The sequence below is a fragment of the Chelon labrosus genome, assembly GCF_963514085.1.
Source record: "Chelon labrosus genome assembly, chromosome: 23".
Lineage (NCBI taxonomy): Eukaryota > Metazoa > Chordata > Actinopteri > Mugiliformes > Mugilidae > Chelon > Chelon labrosus.
The window spans coordinates 4,765,963-4,792,918 of NC_140356.1; the positions used below are offsets into that span (position 1 = coordinate 4,765,963).

Genomic DNA, 26,956 nt, shown 5'->3' on the forward strand with positions numbered 1-26,956 from the left:
TTATCCGCCACCTCAATTTATATAAACAGAAAGAAGTGCTTTTTACTTCAGCACAGCTAGCACTTTTGTTAGCATTGTTATTAGCAAATTAAGCTTTTAAGCCTTTATGCACCGTTCCTGATCCATTCTTCTGAACCTGAAGTGACAATCTATTGTCCTAGATTCTAGGACAATTCAAAGAGTTTTGCTGTTGTAGCTTTGTTTAGCTGAGTATAAACTAGCTTCTGGTGGCTAATGTTAGTTTGTAACAATACCGGCACTGTATTCTATTCTAAATTTGAGCCGAACAAAACTTCTACGACAACGTCACTGACTTTGTGACTCATCTTCATTTGTGCTCCTGCTACTGTTGCTTTAAACGTTGTCACTTGTGGCTGCAGGAACTTCTGTTTGACAAAAAGTTACATAGTCTATATTGGGGTTCTAGTTTTTAGTCTTTATACACAGAGTTCATTGAAATTAACCAGTACTGGTGTTAGCATACTGTATAACTACTGTGATATACTTTGACCTCTCCTAAATTTGAAGGCGGAATAGATGCAGTAACACATTCAAATGACAAATTGAATTCATATGCAAGAACAGAACACCTTTTCCTGTATCAATATACTCTGCTGCTCTAGCCTCACTTGATCTGGACTAGCTTATAGTGTTTACATTAGAATGTTAAAGGCATATTCAAATTGCCTTATCTGTTTACTGATTTGAGGAACAACATGGTCCCGTGTTTGTGTGCGTGTATGTTCCGCCATTTGGACAGCATTACAAAGCGTGTAGAGATAAAACCTCATCCCGGACACCAAGTGACCTTGGGCTCGGTGTCGTCCCGACAGCGCTGTCGTCCGATTGGTGAGCTGGCGGCACGTCCTACCTCTGAAACCACTGACAGTCTGGGCATCTGCATGTGCAATTGCGCATGTGCCTCTTTGGGTACTGAAGAGGTAGGACAGTGACAACAGAATCAGTGGATTTAAGCGTGGGAGGTGTGTGTGCTTGTGGGTGGGTGTGTTTCAATGATCAGTTCACCAGTCCACCCGCGGTCAGCCAATAGCAATGTGTAACCTCGACCTCTCATCGGTCCACATCTGTATAATTTATCCAAGAATAAATCGGGTCATGTGGCATGTCATGTGATCATGTCTTTAAGCAACTGTGGGTATATAACAGTAGTGTTGGTGTGCACTGATGCCTTCAGTCTAATGGTGGTGAGCACACTATCATGTGACAAATTACATCTATCTGTCTGTCTCTCTGTCTATCTATCCATCCATCTATCTATCTTTCTCTCCGTCTACCTTCTTACTCATTTCTTTTCAGTCAAAGGTATGTGGGTACATGATGGGTGTTGAGGTTGTAGGGGGTTACGACCCTGCTTATGACTGTGTCTGTGCTCTGAAAGGGTGGAGTCTAAGCGAAATTTCTTTCCTCATTGGCTGGCAGGGGCCCTCCCTCCTCCCTTTTAAAAGCCTGCTTTCTTACCTGAGTTACAAAAGCGCTGCAGCTCCTCACCCACTCATCTGCCTGTCTTCTCAAAATAAACTCATTCAAAAAGGGCGAAAAAGGAAGTTTCTCTTCCTCTTTAAGGAACTTTTCGGTAAGTACATATGCTCGTTTTGCTTGAAAGTTGTGGGTCAAGCTATGCTCAGTGAATTTTTACTTTTATTTAAGTATTGTGGTGTTGCAGTTATTAGTTTTCAGTGAATTCCTTCTGTGAAATGCAGCACATTGGTGCATTAATTTCACTCTCCTAGGTGCAGTAGGGTGTTTTAGAGTTGCTCTTTTGCTTCTACAAAGTTGCTCTTAGCATGAGACGTGCAGACCAGTTTCTGCACTCTGCCTTGCTGGAAGGGATTTTGGAGGTGGCTGATGCAAGAGTTTGTTTGGGTGGTGGGAGGATGGATGAGGTAGTGGGAGTGTTTTCACAGTGGAGACATGAGGCTTGAAACAGAACTGTTGAAAGGTTAAAGGATATTCCTTCTTAAATAACGTTTTTTTTTTGTTTTTATTTTGAAACTACAATAAACCTGTGGACTTTTTTTTCTTTTCAGTTTTTTTGCACTTTGAGACACTTCAATCTTACATCCAAAGTGTGATCTTAGCGCACAGCTGTGCAAAGTTGAAAACATAACGCCGTTCAGTAGTTTGCACTCGCTTGCATATTTTTCGAAATTCATTATGAAAGCACTTGCATGCTAAAAGGTGCTGATAAAAGATTGTTTCATTGCCAATTATCTATCATCTAAAACATGAAACCACAAGGTTTAAGCTGACTAAACTGACTAAGTTGACTGCATTTGTGTACTGATGTAGCTGTAAACCTAGGGGAAACACTGTTAGTGTTGTGTGTAAGCCATTTGGCTTATCATACACATTTAGTATTAAAATGAATAGTGTGTGCAGGCATCCCAGGTCAAAATGGGACCCAAACACACGTGGTGTTTTACTGTATGTCTTCAGCAGTGTTCTTGTACAGCTGCTTAGCCATTCGTGTATTCATTTAACTGTACGCAAAGAAAAATTGCATTGCAAGTGTGATGCATTGCAAGATTTCACGCTGTGTGTTTCTGACACCACATCAGACCCTCGGCCTGCGTGCTACATGGCACGCTGCCGAACGTGTGCTTCTATAAGGTTATGCTTGTAACAACATGTGGAGTTAACCCAGCCAGACAGGTTAATCCTCTTGGCCGCGGAAAGTGAAAAACCATTCTCCCGTTTCCCCTCTCGCCTCACAGACATCACTGGCATCGAGAGATTAGGTGTACCAGTGTGTGTGTGATGTAGCTGTCAGTGGTAATGTAGCTGCTTAATCTCTGTTGGTTCAAAGATACAGCGTTTGGCTTCCACAAGATCACATGAAGACCAATAGGATGTCAGTGAGTAAAACACTGTTTGAAAGAAGGTCAACCTGCATCAGTCTGATCGCCCCTGACATTGTTTGGAGCTAATGGGAAGATTTGTGTGGATGTATAGCGGTATATTGACTGTAAACACGCTTTCACATTATGATGCAAAGATCCTGCTGCTCAACAACTTCCGTTTTTAGAACAGTTGCTTAACTTATGTCTCCTGGTATTTTTCCTAGCTGATTTTTAAAGCAGTGGACATTGCTGGAAAGTAAATTGGTGGTATTTACCTTAGGCACGTCAATATTCTGCTACTTTATACTTATGAAGTATAGATAAATGTTTTTTCACTTTTTATTCATTGCTTTTACTTGTCAGCTGTCACCTGTACTTGTAGACCAAGAAAGCAATAGACAGCGTACAGATTAAGTATGCAGAGTTACAGAGGAAACTGTACAACTTTATGCAAAGTGGTTCCATTTCAGCGCTATAGTGTAGAATATAGAGTGTAATATACACTATAACTTATGTTTTGGTTATGCAATCTGCTTTTACAGCTTTCAAAGTGTAATTTTAATAGAAAAACAGACTCTATGCTCCCTTGTTAGCACCATGTGGCAGACAAACACTGTTAGCGATTAGCCGGTGAACATGGCGCAGCAATTTGCAGCCAAACAGCCACATATTTCCCTTGGGTAACCAAAGTAGAGCTAAAAGGTCAGTTAAAATGCATCTACAATCATCAGTTCGATAGCAAACTGCTCCAAAGTAATGCTAATGTTTCTCCATATCTGCTGCGTGTGTGACGAACAATAACTTTTAGTTAACATGTTAGCTACAAGTGCATCCTGCTATGCTTCAGCTGTAAGTAATTAACACTAATGAATACTGCACCTCACATGCTACATATCACATTTCAAAAGTTAGCGCTTTAAAATGCTAATATTAGGAGCAGCAATTACAGAAAACCCTATTTTTATGTAAGCAATTAAAACCTTATATAAAGCCTGTCCAGAAAATGTTGTTGTCTTAATACCATTTCTTGAACTCATGACTAAATGGGCGGCGATGCCAAGTCCCACCACTTCTGGTGGACAAACGCGGGACCTCTCTTCAGCAATAATATGTACGGTGTTCAAACGAATACAAAACTCAGACAGTTTTTTGATCCCGCTTAAATTGTCCTTTGAATTGCGTATCTAGTGTCCACACCAAAATGTTGACACCACCTTTACTCTCTCTCTTTCCACAAGCTAACCAAAAGCACTGAAGATCAAGCAATAAACTGCAGCTTTCCTGACTTATCTTTTAAATTTTCAGATGTGTATTTTATCGCACAAATAATCAGGATTAAATATTATTTGTCTCTTTCCATTTGCTACCCTACAAATTGTCGTAAGATGTCCACTGAAAGAGTTTTCTATGTAGTTCAAAATTTTTTGAGAAATATGCTCAAGTCTTTTCTCGCCAAAAGTCGAAGGGATAATTTGTTGCCTAGAAGTCCTTTTCCGACTGGGATGAGACTGTCAGACGACAGTACTCCTATCTGCTTCTCCAGACTGGCATCATGCCAGCCACAATCTACTGTAGCTTGTACGCTGATTATGAATAGGTATCCTCATATGGCCCTATTTCCAAAGAACTAAACTATCCCCTGAAGTGATATGACTGATACCTGTCTACGATGCTTAGCTTGGCCAAGTATAAAGGCAGGCAACAAGCACAAATACCCAACAACTACTCTAGGCTAGCTCTTATCCTCCTCCTTCCAGCTCCCTATTTAGTATAGAGACATAAAACTTGCATTGGTCGTCTTAAATATGGTGATAATTCTCGGAAAGAAAGTAAAACGTGCCCCTTTAACTTTGCACGGAAACACGATTGCTGCTGTAACTACTTTAAAACCTAAAAGAAAGTCAGATCTACCTTTCTTATGTGTCCAACCATGTAACAACCCTGTTGCTGTGATTGTGTTCTTGCCGTGGTTTGAGTTTTGGCAGTTACTTTATGCCCAGTGAGTTGTTGTTAGAATCTCTTCTTACCCCAATCAAAGAACTCTTTGTGCAAGTGGAAAACAGGACTGTAAATCATTCCGCTGCTAGTTGCATTCATTATGAGACAGGCGTCGTTCACTGTCTTTGACCTCCTGCTTACATAACTTAATAATGAATGGTACGGACGGAAAATGGAAATGGGTGCCCCCTGTACAGCATGTCAGACGTTTTAGTTTTTTTAGTTTTTTTGGGTGAGGCTGAGTAAACCAGCTCAGGCATGAACAAGGTGGCCTGTTGATGGTGGTTGAACAGCCTCATGCACTCGATGTATTCTTGACCCAGTTTCAGGGTTTGTTGACATGACTCCAGTTAGCAGTCTTTATGTACTCCAAGGCTTGTTTTTAGTACTGTGTCTTCCTAAGTATAGCCAGGACTCTACTGACATAATTTTGTGTTTCATAATTTTCATCATTCGTTATTAACACTGCTTATTGGTCTGGTATGAAATTGCAAAAAGCTAATAGCCCTGCTAGTAGAGCTACTGTATGTGAGAGGCTAAGGAGCTGCATCATGTCCCAGCGTTACTACTTTCAAGGTAATTTATCAGAAAGTTCCAGGAAATGTTTGGCAGGGAAGAGGCTTTTTATTTCATGCCAGACTGTTTTTCATCAAGGCCAGAACGCTCCAGATGATAAGCCAAAAAAAAAAAAAGTGGTATTGGCCTATAATCAACTGTAATTTGCAGTTTCAGTGGTGAACATTTTAAAAGCAGTGAAAGAAGCTACAGTGAAAGTCTGATCAGATCTTCTCAGTACCTGAAACTTCTTCCTTATGTTTAATCTGTTGTTTGGGTCTTGTCTTACAGGGAACGAGATCTAACTGAGGTCGTGGAAACAACGTCTTGTATCCTTGTAAACTTTGAAACCTGAAAATCCTGAAAACCCTATTTCTCCGCCACTCGTTCTGCTGTTGGCACCACTATGCCGGGAGTTGTGGATCGCATGGAGCTAAGGAAAGTCTCCACGGAGGCTGACGATGACAGCACCGACAGCCTGGACTACCGCGACTCGGAGCCCATCGACTCCGAAAAGGCCACTATCAGCAGGTAAGGAACTAGGTTTTTATTTCCTTCATTTGAACCTCTGTCAAACAAAAAACACTTTGAGGGTAAGAGAATCAATTCACCTAGATTACTGTGGGATAAGTCATCATTCTGATTGCTGAGCCATGTCTCACTGTAGATTGCAACATTGCACGTAAACACTTTCCCCAAATCTCTTCTTCTCTAAGTGATCTACTTAACTGCTTTACAAAGCTTTCTTCATGGTGTAAAAGGTCATTTGGTACATTCTGGAGTGTTGTTAAGCTACTCATCCAGTTGGAGAGCTAGTTTGGGGCAGTTCAGGGCAGCTATTCATGGCTTAATTAAACTATTACTGGAGCGTCTTTAAAGAAACAAAGACAAGTGGTGTTGACATCCAAGGCACACTCGAATGACTTCTACGTATATAACCAGCCCAGACAGCTGATTGAAAACCACTCCACTTGGACTTGAGCGCAACACAAAGACGACAGCTGATGACAGGAGGTCACATCACACAATGCCCTAATGTCTTTCTTTATTGCCTTTTTTTCCAGCAGCCAGTATTTAGATGATATTGGCGACGGAGAAAGCCAGAAGTTCCTGTCGAATGGGATGATGAAGAAGAAGAAATACGAAGAATACCATGAAGAATACGTAAGAAGCTCTTCCTTATTGATACAGAATGTGTCTGTCAGCCGGTGTGAATGTTTTATCTCAGTGCACCAGTCCACAGATTTTGCAAGTGAACTGAAAGAAGTTTTTTTCCAGCTGCTTAATTTCTAAGAACGTTACAAATCAAAGAAAAGCTAGAAAACGTTAGAACATAAGGATGATAATAAATTACGTCTGTTGAAATTATACCCACAGTACCAAGAAAGAAAACCTTTTAGGTATTAGCACACTATTAAAAAAATATCACTGACTCAAGTCCGATTTGTTTGAAAATGTATTTTTTTTCCTTCCCGATTTATTCCTTTTCTGATTGGATTAATAAAAATGTCAGCATTTTGTCACCGTGTCCAAATCATGTCCAGCCTGTGAGCCTGTGAGAGCAAACATTTTTGCGCATGATTTTTTATAGTGTACTGACAGCCATATTTGTTCTGACAGTCGGTAGCTCTGTATCAGTTATCCACCTGATGCTCCCCATTCATTTCAGTAAGGCAGCCGTATTAGGTCTTTGAAATGTCAGCGGTTGATGAGCTCAACTAAGAAGAAAAACGTTGAGCACTCATTTTTCATAGGGTGTGTTTTCCCTCGAATAGATGTTGATATTGCTTCCTTTTTTTTTTTTACCTCAGAGGATAACAGATATCTCGTCCTCTTTTCTTTTGCCCCTGAGCAGCATCCCGGCCACGCCTCCTTCGGCATGTCCGTCTTCAACTTGAGCAACGCCATCATGGGCAGCGGCATCCTCGGCCTGTCCTTCGCCATGGCAAACACTGGCATCGTTCTCTTTACGTAAGTACGCAGCACAAAGAAAGCCGCATGAATGCTTATTAGGGTGTGTGTAGAAAGTGACATGACGGGACAGGTAGCTTTGATTACAGAATAAAGCTTTTATTTTATATTGCCTGTATTTACTTGTCAACAGATTTGACATGCTGATTGTTACAGCTCATGATTACTGACAGTCTCACCCCTAATAGAAATCCTGGATAAAAGCCCAGATGTAATCTATAAACTGACTCACAGTGGTTTCAGTTACACAGATTAGAACAAACCTTTTCAAGTGACAACATCGTCATTATGGGGTTAACATGAAAGACACAAGTACAAGGCTTTAAACAAACATTTCCTTTGGACAAAAAAAAATTAATTAAACATGTAATATTGGTTTGTTAGCAGGTTATGTTTACTACTATAACCATCTTGTTGGCATTTGGTAGCATGCACAACTAAGCCAAAAGAAAATGTCACTAGTGCTGGACAAATTCTCGTTTTGACAAATATACTGTATATATAAATTATGATTATGTTACCATGTGGAATTCAGAGCAGCTCAGCCTCACAGTGATGCATGAAGTCGTGCAACTCATGCCCCCCCATTCCCTTGCCATCTTACAACCAGCTGTCTGTCCCGTGCACATGCATTATCAGCATTCATGAATGACTTCCAACACCCTGCTGTCACCCAACACGCCTGCATGCAACCTCTTCTTCTGTCAGCCATGTCCATGCAGTGTGAAACGAGAGATATTGCAATAGCTAGCGCAGAACCTCCACCTCCACCTCCACCGCCAGGACGTTCTCCTGCAAAAATATGCCTCGTGCGCCATTTGAAGAATGCGGCAGATGGACGCATTGACGTAGCATTGACGTGGCGCTGCACTGGTTACTCTAGAACCGTGCTAAAGTCATGTTGACAGCGCACAGCACCTCCGAGACCACCACCAAACACACATTCAACTAAATGACACACACGTATGAGCAGCTGCTGAATGTCAAAGCTGCTTTGCTGTTCCCTGTATCCAAGTTACAAGGGTATAATTCTTTTTAACTACACGTACTCCACCTAACATGTATATTCTCTTTCTGTGCAGGGTCCTCCTCATCGGTGTGGCCATCCTCTCCTTATACTCTGTACATCTGCTCCTTATGACAGCTAAAGAAGGAGGTAGGTATTTAAATTCACTGCAAACTCTGTGGGCCTCCAAATGACTAGTGTCAATTACTAGTTACAACAGTTGCAGCTAAAAAATAGGAAAACAGCTAAACTGAGCGACACAAAACCATGTATATTTTTGTTTTCTATTCTGATATGCTGCGCACTTTGACTTCTTTGGGCCACTAAAGATATAAAGAAGACATGCGATCTTGTTGCTTCCGGTTCTGCATAAGACACCTAATTGATGAATCCTAACTGCTAACATTATATGATGTAAATGTAATAGAACAGTTTCTTATTAGAAGCTAGGAGCATTCCTTATTCAGTATGTATTTCTGTATATATGGACCAACTGAGAGCCATTCTGAGGAGTTTAGAGGATCAGGCACAAAGGACTGTTTTCAAACAGTAATTTCAAGATGCAGGAAAATACAGGTTATGAGTCATTGCAAACTAAAAAGAAAAAGTTGCCATCGCAAGATATATGGTTGAAAAATAACCTAACACACACGGGCAGGGGAAGTGAAATGCTTGGAGTGGTAGAACTAATAGGTGAGGAAGTTTGAGAAAGAGGGAGCAAAATCAATTTTATCTGGACTCCTGAAATGTTCCCGCGTATAATTCTCCATCGCTTTGTCTGTTCTGGCAGGATCCCTCATCTACGAGAAGCTGGGAGAGAGAGCATTTGGTTGGCCAGGGAAGATGGCTGCATTTGGATCGATAATCATGCAAAACATCGGAGGTAGACCCCAAATCAGTGTTTTTGCGTCCAGTACATTTGGAAGACAAATTAATAGAAAAGACAGAATAAATGAGATATAATAAATAAATGTAGGTGGTTCATTGAATGGTTTATGCATTTTTTCCCCTGCAGCCATGTCCAGCTACCTCTTTATTGTCAAATATGAGCTGCCGGAAGTGATCCGAACCTTCTTGCGCTTAGAAGAAAACTCTGGGTGAGTGGGTGTGCCTTTGAAGGTAAAAAATACTTTGTGTTTTTATGCCATCAGTGTGACTTTAATATCCTGCGCTGTGTTTGCAGTGAATGGTACATGAACGGAAACTACCTGGTGGTGTTCGTGTCGATTGGAATCATCCTACCTTTGTCTCTTCTCAAAAATCTGGGTAAGGACACGGACTGTTTTCGCCGCTGCCAATTTAAGTCACTAATACTGCTGCCACAAAGTGATTTCCAAGAGCTTCTAGTGTTCACTTCCTGGCACCTGAAGCCAAATTTCCTAGTGCGCCCATATTCTTGCAGCTGTCCTTAATCAACTCTGCCAAGCCAGAAGTAATGTAACACTAGTTGAGCCCTTAGTCAGCTCTGCCACTCAGAGGTAATTTATGAACACAGTCAGATCAAACTCGGCTGGCTCAGCTCCAAAAGCTCAGCTGACCAGATTGCATAATTAAGACAATTGACATAAAGCGGCAAATAGCACCAGCGCAGTATGACGGAGCAGAATTTAAGAAAAAACGCAGGTCAGGATGACTTTGGAACCAAATGGGATTACATTTCCACTTGTGTGCATTATTTTCTGTCACCGTTTCTTGTTTCTTTCAAACCCATTAATGTGTCATTCATACTCATACTCATTTCTGCTCAGATATAAGTTTCTCTGGTCTATTCTTGGATACGGGTCACAACCTAGAATCTGATGTGACCTATATCCGAGAATAGAAGCCAAAAAGCAATTAGGCGCTAAAAAGAAAGAACAGAATAGCAGATTAAGATAAGAAAATTGTTTTTTTTTTTCTTTTTCATTTAATTACTAATGTTTCTCCTTCGTAGGTTACTTGGGCTATACCAGCGGTTTTTCCCTGTCTTGCATGGTGTTCTTCCTATGTGCGGTAAGTTCAGATGTGTGGTAAATCAGGATGTATTATGGGATATATTAAAGCAGCTATGCGTTAGATTTTTGTATTAACTGAACAACATTTAATTCATCTATGCGTCACTTTTAATGGTGAACGGACCAGAAATGATCTCATCCTTTAATGCTTCTGGGAAACGTTAGCATTTTTCAGCAGTTGTCACGGTGGGCTAGCTTAACGCTGCATCAGAAGCGTAGGTAAAAGGGCAAATGGCCATTGTTAGAGGTAATTGAAGCTGAAAGTTTATACAGAAAAGTTAATAAATATATTGTTATTTTGATAAGGCACGTCCAACTCAAACACAGCCAGTTAACACCAACTATAGCGAGACGAAATGCGGCTAGCATTGGCGCCTTTCTATTTAGTTTTTTTAGCGGCTCTTAGTGAGAAAGTAGCAGGTCTTTTTTTTTTAAGAAAATAAATACCAAAAGTTACAGAGTTGGTAGTCAAATTAACCCATTTTCTTTGTTGTTTTCATGCTTTATATTTATTTTCATGTACACAACTCAGAAGAACATAGATTGACTCCATGCTCATCTTTTCTAGATGATCTACAAGAAGACCCAGCTGCCCTGCCCTCTTCCCTTCTTCTACTCGTCCAACCACAGTATGAACGCCTCGGACATGCCGGGGCCGTTTGCGCTACGGAACAACTCGGAGCACATCGTATCCCCGGCGGTTATTGGCAGCCACAACACCCATCACCTCACAGATTTCCACATGGAGCCTCACCCCGACGCCGAGGAGATGTGCACGCCCAAATACTTTGTCTTCAACTCTCAGGTACGGCGAAGCAGGTCGGAGGCCAATTACACAGTAATACGTTTTGATTGGCTCTCAAATGTGCACAAATTCTACTCTTTTTTTCCTATGTTGTTCAAAGTACCATGTAAAAATAACCTAATTTTACGTCTCATTGGTTTTTGAACTGCAGTGGGCCTGTAAATTACCCACTTTACACAAATGTTCCCTTTTGGCACTGTTGACCACTTTAACAGCAACTCTGCAGCAACCAGATTATCTTTAAATGTAAACAATATCAACAGACACAAAATAGTGAATGTTAACATTCTGAGACTGTGGGAATGATTAGAGTAAAACTACGTGGGAAGGCATCGTGAAAGCTGCATATCCAGCACAAGGAGAATGCCAAGTATTTGCCAAGACATGTTAGGTCAAGGTGGGGTTTTTAAGGTGTGTTTTTGTGTGTGTGTGCGTGTAGTTAGGGATTTGTGCCTGAGCCCATAGAGGTCATAAATCAGGATCAGAACGTGACACGTAGCATTATCACACTATGAAAAGCACAGTGGTGTTAACTTCATTCACAAAGGTTTTCTGTGAATGAAGTTAAATTTAGGCATTTTCAAATTTGACTGGCTTACTATCAGTCTGTCGAAGCATGCCTCAAAGAAGGCAAAACACTAATCTGTTAAAAATCCACTTGAATATATTTGTAAACTTCAGCTGGCAGATAGCAACGTACAGAATGTTCTGTGTCTGCGGAGACCCAAGTCGGCAGCGTGGCTTCCTGATCCAAAAAACACTTTTGTAGGAACAGATATTGCAAATTAAACCTGAACTTTCCACATGCTTTAAATATATTAAAAAAACAAAAAAAAAAAAGGACACTATATCATTTTAAGAGTTGCAGCTGGCACCGTAACACGTCTCTTTGTTTGGCATTCATTGACGGTTTGTCGTGCTTCGGTTGCGGCGGAACAGCCAAGGAGGAGGAGAACAAATAAATAGAAGGTGCAAGAAAACGATTGGTCCGCGTCATACCTTTTTGGCTTCTTTGGGTTTACAACTGGCACAGATTTAAAACCACTAGCGGTGAGTCAAAACCTGTGGGGGATGGTTGACCATAATGCAGCATATTTCATGTCATGTCTGTGGTTTCAGAACTAATTAAATGCTGAGAAAAAAGGTTATTCGCTGCTTTCCCTTTTGCAGCCACAACACTATTCACTATCAGAAAGAACAAGGCGTTACTGTTCAACAACCACTTTACTTGCTGGAAGAGTATATATATATAATATATAATATTTCTTCCTGGCATCACATAATTATAAGGCTAAGCATAGTTGCATTTAGATTAATAGCACTATTGAAGGTGAATGTGTTTGTTTTTTCTGCAGACTGCATACACCGTACCCATCTTGGCCTTTGCCTTTGTGTGCCACCCTGAGGTGCTGCCTATCTACAGTGAGCTGAAAGAGTAAGTCTGCTTCTTCCCCGAACATCAAGCACCTCATCAGCCCCTAAAACTAACTTTCAGGGTCAGTTTTCTCAATCAGTTCATGCACTTTTATGTATCAAGGCTTGAAGATATGTGTTTTTGAAATGTAGTGTATGATTCAGAATAGAGCTTTTTTGACATGTCCATAATGGTTCGACCTGCTGTGGGGAGGAAGAAGAATTTTTCCCGCAGCTTTATTGACAAGAAGAAGAAGATGTCCAAGACACACCTTTTCAAAGGCACCTCCCTCATTGTTTCCAGCCACGTTCTCGATCCTTTCAGCCTTTTCAAACTCCCGTTATGTCACCCAAGATCCAAACTTTTTTAATTACACTGCGAACGGACAGCTCTGCCCCCTGTTGTATTCTGTTCAAATAAAATCTTAGATGCAAAATGTACAACGTTGGGCTCGATGGATGAATATACCCCTTAGAAAATCTGTCCCCATTACCAATCGAAATTCTAAGAGCTGCTAAAACGACAAGTCAGTGAAGAGTGATGTTATTGAAATAGTTCTAAAGATTCTCAACTGCAGCTCTGACTCACACGAGCAACCAACACTTTGTCATAAGCTCCATGATCATGTTATGGATGGATGACGGTAACTAGCCACATTTGATGGTTTGGTGCTAATTCCATTCACTGAGAACGGTGACAACTAGCCCAGATTTCCCAGTTTCCCGGTGACGCCTTAACACACCATGAATTTGGTCACATCCTGATCTGTGCGCGTCTGCCAATCCATATGCATGTGCTTAGACATTTGTAAGCACAGGATGCCTTTTGACAATGATGAGATTTGTGAACTTGAACAGTCACATTTGAGAGTTTGCAATAAAAAAAAATGCCTGAAGCAATAATATTTATTCGGACAGACACTTTTTTGCACACATTTAAGTTTAAAATGCGCATATGTGGCCACAAACTCACACAAAAAATGTTGTATGCATTTGTTAACTTGACGTTTCACTACTGGGTCATGGAACGGACATCGGTGACCATTATAAGACTGATTTGACTCCATAGCAAAGTGTTTCTGTAGATGATGCTGATGTACCTGAATGCAACTGCGCACATACTGTAGGGATTTTTGACTTTGAGTTGTACCTTAATGTTTCCGAGAGCATGTTGCTGACCAGACCAGATTTATTAAGAATGTTCGAACCTTTGGATTTAACCCTTTTACTTCCCTAACTGTGTGGGTTTTGTGCTTACAGTCGCAGCCGGAAGAAGATGCAGAACGTCTCCAACCTGTCCATTTTGGCCATGCTCATCATGTACATGATGTCGGCACTGTTTGGTTACCTCACATTTTATGGTAAGATCGATAATGCACTCAAGAACCAAAATGTTTTTCCTAGTTCCTGTTATAATATTCACAATTAGTTTTTTTGGCTTTGTTTCCTCTCTAACACAGATAATGTGGAGGCAGAGTTGCTGCACACCTTCACCAAAGTCTATAAGTTTGACACCCTGTTGCTGTTGGTGCGTTTGGCCGTCCTCACTGCCGTCACTCTGACCGTCCCCATCGTTCTTTTCCCCGTGAGTACAATATTCCCAAACACAGTCCGTCTCTGTCTCAAAACGCCTATTACGATTATTATTTTTGTTTTTTTGGCCGTCTTCTCCAAGCAGTGAAAGCAGGTGAAACGTAAAGTTCGTAAAGAAGAAAATGTTCTCTGACGTAAATCAAATTGTGCCTGCCTTGAGATCTTGCGGTGAATGTTCTTCAGGCGCCAGAAAACATACACCACCCTTGTAAATTTGGAACAGAGCTGCCACCCTGTCATTCTCCTTACAGACTGTGTTTTGTATTAGCTGCAGAGTCAGTCTTTTTATGTCATTTTCTGGACTCAGCGTTTCTTTTTTTTTTTCTTGGCAGTACGGTTAAAAAAAGAACACACTGTTCTTCTAGTGTCGTCACCCCATTTCCCAAGTACACAGGCTGTGGTCGTAAAAGCCCACACCTCCTGATTACACCAACACACATGAATACACACACTTTGGAAATTCAGCAGTGGGACCCATCTCACTTTTTGTGTGCGTTACCTTTAATTCCTAAATATGGGTCAAAGGTCAGCCTGCGTGTGATGTCCTGTCACCAAAACTTATTATCTTGCCCACATTCCTTCACACATACAGTTCATACTCTGCTTACTTCCCGCTCCTTATATGGTCATGGGCTAATTTTAGCTCAGCCTTTATCCGACTCCAGGAGAGCACAAATGGCTGTTGGCCAGAAAAAGTGTCTTGCCACGTTTTAGATTTCAGGCACACTCAAACTCGCACACAATCTTGGTTTACGGTATAGACAAGTAGCTGCATATTTCTGAATTATTTCTGAAGTGACTGTAGTTAGAGTATCCTGACACCAGGGGGCAGCACCTTTATTGCTATTCGAGAAAGTGCTCCCAGACAATGACACAGCACATCTGTTATGGAAACACGCATCATGACACAGCACTCAGCACGTTTTATTGCAGGAAATAAGCTTTGGCATGCACATGTTCTCTCACATGCACACACAATCATAACACGCCATAACATTCTAAAATATTTTAGTAACATTTGGTGCGCTCACAGCGGACGCTCCCGTTCTCCGTGTCTCTCTGGCTAACGCTAAGCCCCTCCCCCTTCAGCGGACACTGAGGGGGGAGTGAGAGAGGATCCCCCCTTACCCCCCCTTCCCATATCTGCAGTGGAAGTTTACTGGCTCAGAGTGGACAGTGGAAAAACCCTCACCCTGACTGCTATACCTTTGGGGAGATAGAGAGGCAACGAACCAGTGAGACAAAGCTGAGCAGGCAGAGGATGGAGGTAGAAACACAAACCTCTGCCAGGGACAAAAAGATCTCCAAATGTGTTGTGGTAATGATAGATAATACTAAGACATCTTCATCTGGATCAGCTTCAAACACAGTATGAAAGAGTCATGCTGGTAGGCTTATCAGGCTTAGTCTTTGGAAGAATACAGCAATCATACCAGGAAGTATTAGGATTTTGGGTTACCGTGCTGGAGTTCCAATTGTCAGGTTCATACAGTATGTGGACCTGTGAATATGGCTTCAATTGCTCAGTGCGTTCAAGGGCACTCTTGTGTCAAACAGGCAGTGCAAATATTACAATGGAGTATGACAACAGAGTTTACCCTCCCATATATAATGTGTTTAGCTAAAAAAGTTCTCACTCCTCTTTGATAATCTGTAGACAGTGGCAATCCTTTTGTTATGGGGGTGCCCAGGCGTAGATATGTTTGTGCCTAGTCATAGCCCGCATAGTCAGTTTTGGTGAATGTTGTTGGTATTCAAATTTGAAATGTGCGTCTGTGCAGAGGAATGTTTCACTCATTCACTGTAACTATCCCTGCAGTAAATTGGACAGTGTCGGTGTAACGTGGTCAAAAGACTGATGAAGTTGGATGCATCTAAGACATCAGATCAAAAGAACTACTTTGTTGCACCATCGCTCTGCCAAGTTTCCATTTGGCATTTGAAAATCTCATCTCGAATCCACCTGACCTTCATTTAGCAGGAAAATGCCGACGACCTTCAGATAGAGATTAACATTAGCTTTGTCTTCAACTGTCCTGAGCTCCTGTGGGGAGATCACTGTGAGAGGGCAGAGCAAATGTGTGCCTGTGGGAGTGTGCATTTTGAAACAAATGTTTAGGCGTGACGGTGTGCATGTGGGTGTGCAGTCACGTGAAGGACACGGTAACAGAGGCCACATCACACAGGGCTTTGCCAGGATCTAGTATATAATGAAAGGGCTTCATGTGGAGCTGAACATGCCCCAGTTCTCAGGCTCCGGCTGGAGATTGAAACCACAGGGGAGGGCTGCAAACGAGTTGATTAACACCTTCAACGTCACCTTTATGCCTTAACATGGACATAAAAACTTTCTTTGTGCAATGCTAGCTTGAATACATGTCTGCAACGTTTAATGGTACCACTTGAATCCTCTTGTGATACACACACATATACTATTATACACTGATGTCGTTTAAATTTACGTACAAACTAAAACTTGTGAGTATTTTATGCTAGTTATTAGCAAGCACCTCTTACTCTTAACTCATGACTGGAATTAGCTACTGACTCATTTAGTTCACAACCTAAAATCTATGACTAAAATATATTTTCATTAAACTTGGTATGTACAGATAAAAATAATGAAAAGGGGGCATATGAAATCAGTCTCCTGGTGAAGCTAGTTTGATACCAGCAAACTTCAAACCAAACATCTAGCTAGTCAGCTATTAGCTAGTAACAGTTAGCTTACAAGTTTGCGCTAATGTCTTCCTTTCAAGGAGGCTTGCTTCTACATTTATTTCAATGGCAAACTCATCTGCTTTACTAATCAATTTACTGCATGCCTGTTTACAAATGGCGTGTCGTTAGCTAATCCTGCTAAATATTTTCCATCTGGTTAATGGAAGGACATTGAGCATTAGCACATAGTAACTATACTACAATCTCAAACCAAAAGTCTAGCTAGTTAGCAATTTGCTAGAAACAATTAGCTTGCGTACTAAGACGTTTGTCTTAAGTCCTGCCTTTCAAGGTGGCAGATACCTTAGTTAAATATTCCCCTGTTGACATTTTGGGCCCACATTATAACAAGGAATATTTTATAAATGGTTTGTCAGAGACAAGTGAATGTGTTCAAAATGGTTATAAAATGTAATACTGCTATATATATTTATTTATTTTTATAAATCAGCCACAATTAGCCACATAAGCCACTGGAAATCATGTGTAAAGAAAGGGGGTTAATGAGGGTCATAAATCACTTTTTTAGTAATCCAATATGTGTGCAGATATAAATGTTAAATAGTTCATTGATTTTGATCAGGAAGCACTCTTTTCCACATGGCCAGAGGTCAAACAAATCATTAGATGGGTCTTTTGTTGCATTAGAGTTAAAAAGATAAAGTATTGCTGCAGTGGCAAAAGTTAATTTTTACTGAAGTACAGAAAAAAGTTCTATATGCAAACCTACAGAAAAGCAGCACATGTTGTGGTTGTTGCAGCTGTCATTGTAGTATAAGTGCTCCAGGGGGCCAGTGTCACCACTAGAGAGTGTGCTCATGAGTTTGTTTGGATTGTTGCACCAGCCTCATTCTTGAGTTGGTTGTCTAGTTTCAAGTAATGCTTCAGCACTTACCTCATTAAAAACACTTTGATATGGATTTCCTGTTTTTACTCGAAGGGACTTTTTCTTCTGCTGCATGTGGTTTCAGTTCACGCTCAACTTCTGGGCAGATTTGTGTGTCAGTAGCAAGGCAGGAAGGAGATGAAATGTCTTATTTAACAGCCGTTGAACAGTCCCTAGTTTTAAATACATGGTGCTTTTACATGTGCATGTCTTGATTTAAAACTCTTTTATGAAGGAAACATAACAAGCGCATATGGATTATTTTTACCTACAGATTTTGCAAACTGGCTTGCATAGGTAAGATCTTAGTCTCTGGTTTGGTGCTAACTGGTTGCTGTTCCTTCTTTGTGTACATGTGTGCGCAGGCAGGAAAGCATAAGGAGTGAAAGGTATGCAAATATCACACTGTGAACTCCAAAGGCTTTGCGCCAGGCAACAGTCGGGTGCTTAATAGTTTGGAGCCTTGGGGAGAAATGCTGCACCCAGGCTCTAGCTTTCCGAACCGGCCTAATTATGCAAGAGCCGGTGGGATGGAGCTGAAGCTACCGGGCGAGGGCACAGTTTTAAAACTTTACGAGAGATGCGCTTGAATTATCGTCATTATCTCCCTCGAGAAAGGGGTCTTGGCTGACGCGGCGACACTTCTTTGGCAGCGGACAGCGCAGCGCAGGCGTTATCCTGGTGCCTCCTGACTGTCATGACAGAGGTCACTTGGTTCAATCTGACAGTGCAGAAAATCCAGTTAATTTGATTTTTTCCCACTGTGCCATGCTAACTGAATATAAATCTTGTGCTTAAGTCAAACTTGAAAGGGTACCAAGAAGGCATGTGGTGTTCTGCCAGCAGTGGGAAAGATTTGCACATGCTGCATTCTTTCCAGGTAAACAGGTAAAAGGAAGTTCCTTTCTCTGGAAGGCCTCTTGACTCCCATAATACCCTCACAGGTTTGAAGTGTGTGTTGCAGCTTGAACCTGAAAAACCCTTATTTGAATGACTAGTTAGTCAAAGCAGAAGGAAGAAAGACAGCCCAGAAAAAACAGAGTGATAATAATGACTTCGGTTAAGAGGACACACCTCCTACCCCCCTACAGGCAGGCCCGCCCTCTGGCTGATGCAATCCCATGTTCCCATTGCACTGCGGGAGATAATCCCCAGCCTTTTTGAATGGCTGCCGTAACCAGCGCTCTTTGTGACCTTTCTCCCCGTGGCCTGTGAGCCAGCGGTACCTCAGGTTTCACCTGATATCCTCGCAACCTTTCACCCAGTGGAGGCTTGAACGGGCTGCCTGTGGCTCAACAGCGTCTTAGCCGGGATCTCCTAGTTCTCTCTGTTCCCTGTTCTCACTCTCTCTCTCTCTCACACACACACACACACACACACACACACACACATACATACTCACACAACGGCCTCGTAGCACTTGACACACTTCAGTCAGCGGCCAAGTGTGGGAATCAGCTTTGGGCATACGCTGGCAGACTTGCAGACTGTTGTTGTCGGTGGTTTGTTTCTTTGACAGAGACAGACGGCATCTAGATAGATAGATAGATAGATAGAGTCTTTATTGTCCTATAAAGGATATTCTTCTTCACACATCAATTCATTCCATAAAAGAAAGACAGCAGCATTTGATGTTAACATCACAGTCTCATACAAAAAATCACACATCACATATAACATATAACATATAATATGACACACCATACCCCCCCCCCCCCCCCCCCCTCTAGTTACCCTCCCTCCTCAACACAGTGCAAGCAAAAGTGGACAGTGCAGACAACATAAACACAAAAGAATAGAGGGGATGGATCTACGCAAAAAAGAGCATCACTGAGATGATTCAGTCCACTCCACTGTGAAGTCACTGGAATAAATTCATTTTATCAAACCAAACACTTCGTCACAGCTTACATAAAAACACAGGTTGTTACACCCCAGTCAGTTCATACTGTCTGAACTTGATAAATATTCATATTATTGAGAGACCAGTGTTTTCGAGAGATCTATTTGTTGAAATTGAGTTTTCCTGGTATACAATCACCTGTCAGAAGGTTAGAATAAGCACCTCATATCTACATAGATTTCACTAATCCTGTTTGTGAAGTAGCCCAGAACAGACAAACCAACGTTACCACAAATGTCTTTTCCAGAGTTACCTCATAACTTGGGAAATAGCTGCTGCACCCTGACAGCCAACGTAGGTTTTCCAGATGAGGGAGGAGGATTCAGTTAATTTCAGTCTGAAACCACACCTCTAGATGCCACTAAATCCTACCTGCACTCTGGACCTTTAATAGACTAATTAGTAAAATCAAGCCCAACGCTTAAGTGTCAATCCTTGTGTTTCAACAGATCCGCTCCTCCATCAACACGCTGCTGTTCAGCGGGCGTGAGTTCAGCTGGGCTCGCCACATGCTGATCGCCGCCGCAATCCTGGCCTTCAACAACATGCTGGTCATCTTCGTCCCCACCATCAGGGACATCTTCGGCTTCATCGGTGAGTCCCGGCGCCGAATATGAGCAGGAGGCGACGCAGATGAAATTTCACGATTTATTTTTTTCTCCGGTATAAACTTGTGAGGAAAGCCCGGTAAATGTGCAACGTGCACAAACCCGCGGCATGGACAAATGTGAGTCGGTACAACAGCGAGGGTGATTAGCACCTTCAGTTCAGGGGTGGTTTTCTTAGCTAAAGACGGTGAAAGTACAGAAGCTTAAAGTGTCGGGTTGTGTCAGCTGTGCAGTCGCGTGAGAAGTTTGTGGCCACTGGATCTAAGACGCTCACGTTCTCACTGCACACACTCAGACCAAACAGTACAAATATGGAGTCTACCTCATATTGACCTGCAGCCATTTTGCACAAATGGCACATCCAACCTAAAATAATGAATTCTCTCGATCTTTAAGCGATCAGTCCTAACCAGCCAAGGATTTTCAGGTTGATGCATTTGAGTCCTAATTTCAGCCTTGCAAGGAGGAACATTTTATAGCCTTTACTACTCACCAAGTATTTAGGTGTACCAACCTGTTTATCAAGCGTTACATTGGGTGGTCAATGAAGTTGCATCACTCATCTTAATTCCTTCCTTTCGGGAGTGTTGTCTGAATGTGACACCTTACTGAATTTACGTGCGGGAGAATTCTTAAATATCTGAGGGATTCCTCAGAGGGATTCTGAGTTGCTTGATAAATTCAAGCCCAGGTGTTTACTGCCTGTTTTGCTCAACATGTCATGTTCTTGGTTTTGTTGCAGGCTCCTCTGCAGCCACCATGCTCATCTTCATCCTTCCCGCTGCCTTTTACCTCCGCCTGGTAAAATCAGTGCCGCTTCGCTCCCCGCAGAAGATTGGGGTAAGTGTGCATAAACATACAATCACACACCCTCAGCCGCTTTCTCACTGTATCAGCTTTCTGCGCTTATACCCCGAGGAGTGGATAACATTTTGAAAACGTGACCCCTGCGGCTCATCCCCTCACAGTCAATCCCTTCTTGTTCTGTCTATCGCTCTCCTCAGGCGAGCATATTCCTGATCGTGGGAGTCATATTCATGACTGGCAGCTTGACGCTCATCGTCCTCGACTGGGTCCACAACCCCCCGGGCTCCGGCAGCGGCCACTAAAGCCCTTAAGAGTGCACCCCCCCACCCTCACTACACCGCATTGCCTCTGGTTTGCCTTCACTTCATCAAAACGCGACCATCGTAAATCCTCAGCGTGTGGACATAATGTGCTGCACCAGGTTGAGACATCTTCAGTTTCCCCCCAGAGAATATCGCTGGAGGGAATCTTTTTAGTTCAGTTCCATTTTCTTTTCCTTCTATTTTTATGTTTTGGATGTGAAAATACAAATGTGAGAATCAAAACCCAGAAAGCTGGCAACAGACTTTGGTTTAACATGTCAACCAAGACGGCCTGAAATCGTCATCATCATCACGATGAGCATTATCATTCTTATTTCCAGCTATGAAGAGACAAACAAACGCATAGTCTGCAACCCTCACTTGAAGCAGATCTGTGAACTGTGATTTACAGGGCTCAGTCCTCTGTGCACTTAAAGGAGGCATTTGGAGGTGGAGCGCATTGTTATCAATTAAAAAAAAGCAGCACTTTTAGCATTTAGTTCCCCGCCCACACGTACATGCATATATACACTTATCTACTCCAGTATTTTCAAGCTACAAACCATGAAATTTACCCAAATTGTGGTTTAATTTGCTGCTCTGCTACACGTTAACAATCAGAAGCTTTGCCAAAGTCTGCATGCACATACAGATTTAGTAGGCAGGTTCGTGCTAGAACCTCCCAGCCCCACGATCTCAAGGCTCTTTCGCCGGATGTTATCATCCCAGTTGTGCACACGAAGTCAGGAGGTGCTTTCAGTATTACTGTTACATAAGGATCTGGTAATTTAAGGCACGAATGTGCATAATTAAGTGCATCTACTGAAAGAAAAAAAAATGACACCTGTACTTAATACCTTACTTGGCCTCTTTGGGCTCTCGGCCTTTCAGGTTGTATGAAGCTGTATATACCTGCTGGAGTAATTTATCAGGCACTTAGTATACATCTTGACAGATAGATATATGGAATCATAGTTTGTTAGTTTTTTAAATCCTTGGCAAAAATATGTATGAATCCAGCTTGGACAATTCATAAAATAGTTTATTTAAACACGTATGTACATTCAAGATGTCAAAACTCTAGTGCAAAATTTTCAAGCTGTGCCAATCGTTCTTCATCACTGCCAAATAAGAACGCTCATTCTCTTCCAAGTGTTAAATAATCTGATTATGTGCTATTCAGGTTAAAGAGAATAGCTTGATATTTGGGGAAATAGAGTATGTCAGGTGAGGATGGATTGCTGCCACTCTTGTGGCTGTATTCTGAATATGTAGCTAATAGAACAGCTAGCTAACTCACCTTAAAACCAAACTCAGTCTATACCAGTGAGATGTCATGTTTCAGTTAGAAATTGTTCCCTTGTGGATTTTACCTCTGGGCCAAACAAGGCTAGCTGTGATTGGTTGTTTTGTGTAAGGTAATCCTAGCCAACCGCGTCCAGGCGCTAGCTTCATTCGTTGCACGCAACCACCAGAGTAGTATTGAAATTCTCATGTGAGCCTTGGCAATAAACTTAATATCATCCCCAAATAATGTAAAAGTTCCTTAAAAAGTGCTGATTTGGAAGATGTGGTGTGGCAAACTGTATCACGCATACATTATGACAGTCGTTCTAACAAAAGTAATAACACCAAGATTACTATGCAGAGCATGTGGCCCATTTTTTTCAGTGTAAGGATGTTTCAGGATTTGATAATCAAATTAAATAAATTTTTAAAAGATAATTTAATTTTTTTAAACAATCTACTTTTAATGTTCCAAAAATCAGACTTTGGTCACTTAAGGTCACTTAAGTTCACTTCAGTTTTGTGACAACAATAAGTTCACTCACTGATGGCTTTAGATCACGCATTTATCGAAATTAGAATCACAAATTATACTTTTTAATTGTGCCTTTTGGGATTGTTTCAATTTCAACCGGCTTCTGGTGCAGGTGCCTTTATTCGAATAGTTGACGATGACGTCAAAACCTCAGATTTGTCTCATTTCACCTCCTCTCCCTTACCGTTTCGTGTCACGAACACATCCAGCCAAAGTGGACAACACTTATAGATCCTTTGCAGATCTATGTACATGAAACAAATAGATATTTCAAATGAAATAGTGTATTATGTGCATGTTTTTGGACTACGAACATGGTCTTTTTGGACAAATGTATATGCTCTGTAAATAATCTTTATTTTATGGTACACTGACACTCATTGCCTGTGAGTGGGTTGTTAGGGGATTCTATCTGTCAAGTCTTCTGCAATCCAGTGGTTGTTTTAGTATATATATAAATATATATAACGTGTTTTAGACCTTTTTTTTTTTTCTCTTGCTGTATGACAGTAGTTATTTGATGCTTGTATATTTGTAGAAATTTCGTTCCCTATATATCGGTTTTCATTTTTTAACGTTATCTCCTCATATTAAGGTGTATTAAATCAGCGGCCAACTTCTTAACACGGTTTTCCTGGAAGTCTCAGAAATAAGGCAACAAGTTTCTGAAACATCCTTGCTCCTGCTGACCAAGACTGGGTTGAAAATCCCAAGTAAAGTGATGTGAAAAGTATTTTATCACCACACTGCGGGAAGGTTCTTACCGGATAGATCATCTCAATCTTGTGTCTACAGGACTCATGGCTATGCTAACATGTAGCAGAATACCTTTACCACAGGATAATGAACCTTCCGTGTTAGCTAGATCTGAAGCTATACCAGAATAACACATACCTATCTAAAACCCAGTTTTGGTAAGATTTTTTTATTTCCATGACATTACTTGAACTGAAGCCTCCCACGGCCTGATAAAGTCAGAAAGCTTCGTGACCTAAGGGTCCACGCGGCCCGTTCAGTACTCACCATGAATGTTAAAGGATGGATTGTTCTCAGTTGGAAAACCTGTCTTTCTCTCGATTCATTTTACGAATAACAAAATCATTATTCTCCTGCTGTAGGCTGTCCATGTAAGAGCCTCACCTCTTCCTCAGGTTGGGTTTCATCTATTTACAAGGCTCGTTTGACAAAGAAAGGCGAGAGGCGGCAGGTTTTTTATCTGAATGCTCCCTACACTACACCTCAACCCCTTTTAGCATCTCAGGTATTCTGGTCCGGATGAATTTTTTTCTTTTCACTTTTGGATAGCTTCTTATCTCTTCACCACTTCTGCATGTTTGAGCCCAGCTGTACAAAGCTGTTGTATGTGGCGCTGGTCTGGGTGAGAAGCCTTCTCGTGGATTTGTACTGTAGACAAGTCCCTGGCTGATGCTGGCAGTGTTTAGAGAGAAAGTGTACAGAACCACCTGCCTTATTTTTCTACGGACCGTCTGCTGTGGAGAAGCACTAGCTCAATGTTCCTGCTGTTCGGCGTCTCAGGCTGAACTTTCAGATATGTAATTTAACCCAAACAAAGGGGATGTTTTTTTGTATCAGTGATGCTGTTTCATTACGATGAACAATAAAAATGTGAAATTAAATATTTGTCTTTGTACACTTTTTCAACTACCATTTTGCACTGATGCCTCACAGCAAGAAGGTCCCAGGAGTTTGCATGTTCTCTCTGTGTCTGCGTGGGTTCTATCCGGGTACTCCGGCTTCCTCCCAGCGTCCAAAGACATGCTGGTTAGGTTCATTGGTGATTCTAAATTGGACGTAGGTGTGCGTGTGAGTGTGAATGGTTGTCTGTCTCTCTGTGTTAGCCCTGAGGCAGACTGGCGACCTGTCCAGGGTGTACCCCGCGTCTTGCCCAATGACAGCTGGGATAGGCTCCAGCCCTCCCGCGACCCTTCACATGCCAAGCGGTTACAGAAGATGAATGAATGAATGAAAGATGAATTTCGAAAAGGCTGCAGTTTCAATTCTAAATGGGACAAGTATTACAACAGCACAGATTATTGGCTTTCTATTATACAATATGGGGGGAAAAAAATTATAATTTTGTCACACTGAGGCTTACGTAACATGTCTCTATCCAAACAGACGTCTGGGAATGTAATGAGCAAAGCTATATTTCTGGCATGGCGATTAGATGTTATTAGGCTTCTGGAAATAAAATGGATCCTCCCGTTCCTGTTTGGCTAGCATCTACTGCTGACATGTAGCACCTGCTCGTAATGTCCCACCAGTCAAAATAAGAACTTAGGTAACCAGTTTTTTTTTATTTTTTTTTCCAAAGGGTAAAAAATCTAGTGGGTATGTCAGTGGGAAAAATCCCTCGCCACAGAGTCTGTATAGATGAGGCCGCATGTGTGAGTGTGTTACAATAATGTGTGTGTGCAGCATCACCACCACATTAGGATGCAGGTCACATTGCACCAAGCTGCTCTGCTTCAAATCTGGTTACACAACACCCGTCAGCTTTGACATCTGCATGACAACCTGCTGTATCCTCTCCTCACCTCGATGTGCTGCTCCTCTGCCTCCCTGCCTGCTGTTTGTGTATCAAGTATTTTTCCATCGCATGTATTTTTTTGTTTTTAATTTAAATGTTTGCATACCGCCGGCTATTCATTAGAACCATGCCTGCCAGATCCCTGGTGAGGGATGTGAAAGCAAACCTTATCACGGGATGCAAGGGCACAAGTGTCACAAATTGTACATAAACCACTTCATTCACAGTAGTTAAATGAATGATGGCTGTTCCTGCAGTGTAAATAACCAATGAATATAACCAACACATTTTTGCATTAAGTGTGATTAAATGAGATCAAGAGTCATAATTCACCCACCTTTATCCCCGTCACTTTTTCCCCTCTTTCCTGATTCCTAGTTGTTCAACAGACGTTCTGGCTTCACTTAATTCCTTCACTTCTTCCCCTTTGGCTTCTGCAACCAAGCCTTACATAAACCCCCCTTTCTCAAACCCCTTCTCTCCCTGTACCCCCCGCCCATACCCGCCACCCATCTTCTTTTTATAGGGATTAACTGTACCGTTCTGTACTGTGGGATGGATTCCAGGAGTAGAGCCAATGTTAATAGCCTACTATCTGTGTGGGCAAAGAGTAAAAATCAGCAGCACAGATCTGCTGAGAACTGAGGTCGCATTAGCCAGACGTAGGTAGAATGGACTGAAAAACTCTTATTTGAGAGAGCTTGCCTTATTTAACAGGTAGCTTTGGCCACAAAACTACTGTATATACACTGATCAGGCATAACATTATGACCACATTCCTAATTCTGTGTAGGTCTCCCTTGGGCCTCCAAAACAGTTTTGACTCATCAGAGAATGGGCATGGGCCTTCTGAGGGTGTCCTGTGGTGTCTGGCAACAGAATGTTGTTAGTGTTTTTTGAGTAGCTCCTAAACCGTTTTTGTGTGTGTGCCTGTGTCAGGCTGCATCCTGCTGGGGATGGCTGCTGCCATCCAGGAGTGTCATTGCTATGGGGTGGGGGTGCCTGGTCTGGTCTAAATGGGTGGTACATGTCTAAGTAACATCCACATGAATGCCAGGACCAAAAGTTTCCCAGCAGAACATTGTATTCTCACAAGATGGTAAATGTTGTTTACTTCACCTGTCAGTGGCTTTAATGTTGTGCCTGATCTGTGTATTATG

The 26,956-nt window shown here is 41.8% G+C and overlaps 1 protein-coding gene across 1 annotated transcript; it reads left to right on the plus strand.

Moving 5' to 3' along the window:
• The first annotated feature begins 418 nt into the window (after positions 1-418).
• Positions 419-24,899, plus strand: slc38a4 (solute carrier family 38 member 4). The gene is made up of 16 exons (XM_084573787.1): positions 419-1,594; positions 5,706-5,945; positions 6,479-6,578; positions 7,270-7,385; positions 8,468-8,541; positions 9,182-9,274; positions 9,407-9,488; positions 9,575-9,657; positions 10,325-10,383; positions 10,954-11,190; positions 12,546-12,625; positions 13,864-13,964; positions 14,064-14,188; positions 20,156-20,300; positions 21,057-21,154; positions 21,319-24,899. The coding sequence occupies exons 2-16, from the start codon at positions 5,821-5,823 to the stop codon at positions 21,421-21,423; spliced, it is 1,623 nt and encodes a 540-aa protein (XP_084429913.1). The 5' UTR covers positions 419-1,594; positions 5,706-5,820; the 3' UTR covers positions 21,424-24,899.
• Positions 24,900-26,956: the final 2,057 nt, after the last annotated feature.

Bases quoted from the DNA above. Each gene is read 5' to 3' on its own strand.
- slc38a4 (XM_084573787.1), top strand. From the start codon at position 5,821: ATGCCGGGAGTTGTGGATCGCATGGAGCTAAGGAAAGTCTCCACGGAG. The intron at 14,189-20,155 runs GTGAGTACAATA...GTGTTTCAACAG, and splicing joins TCCCCATCGTTCTTTTCCCC to ATCCGCTCCTCCATCAACAC. The intron at 21,155-21,318 runs GTAAGTGTGCAT...CGCTCTCCTCAG, and splicing joins GCTCCCCGCAGAAGATTGGG to GCGAGCATATTCCTGATCGT.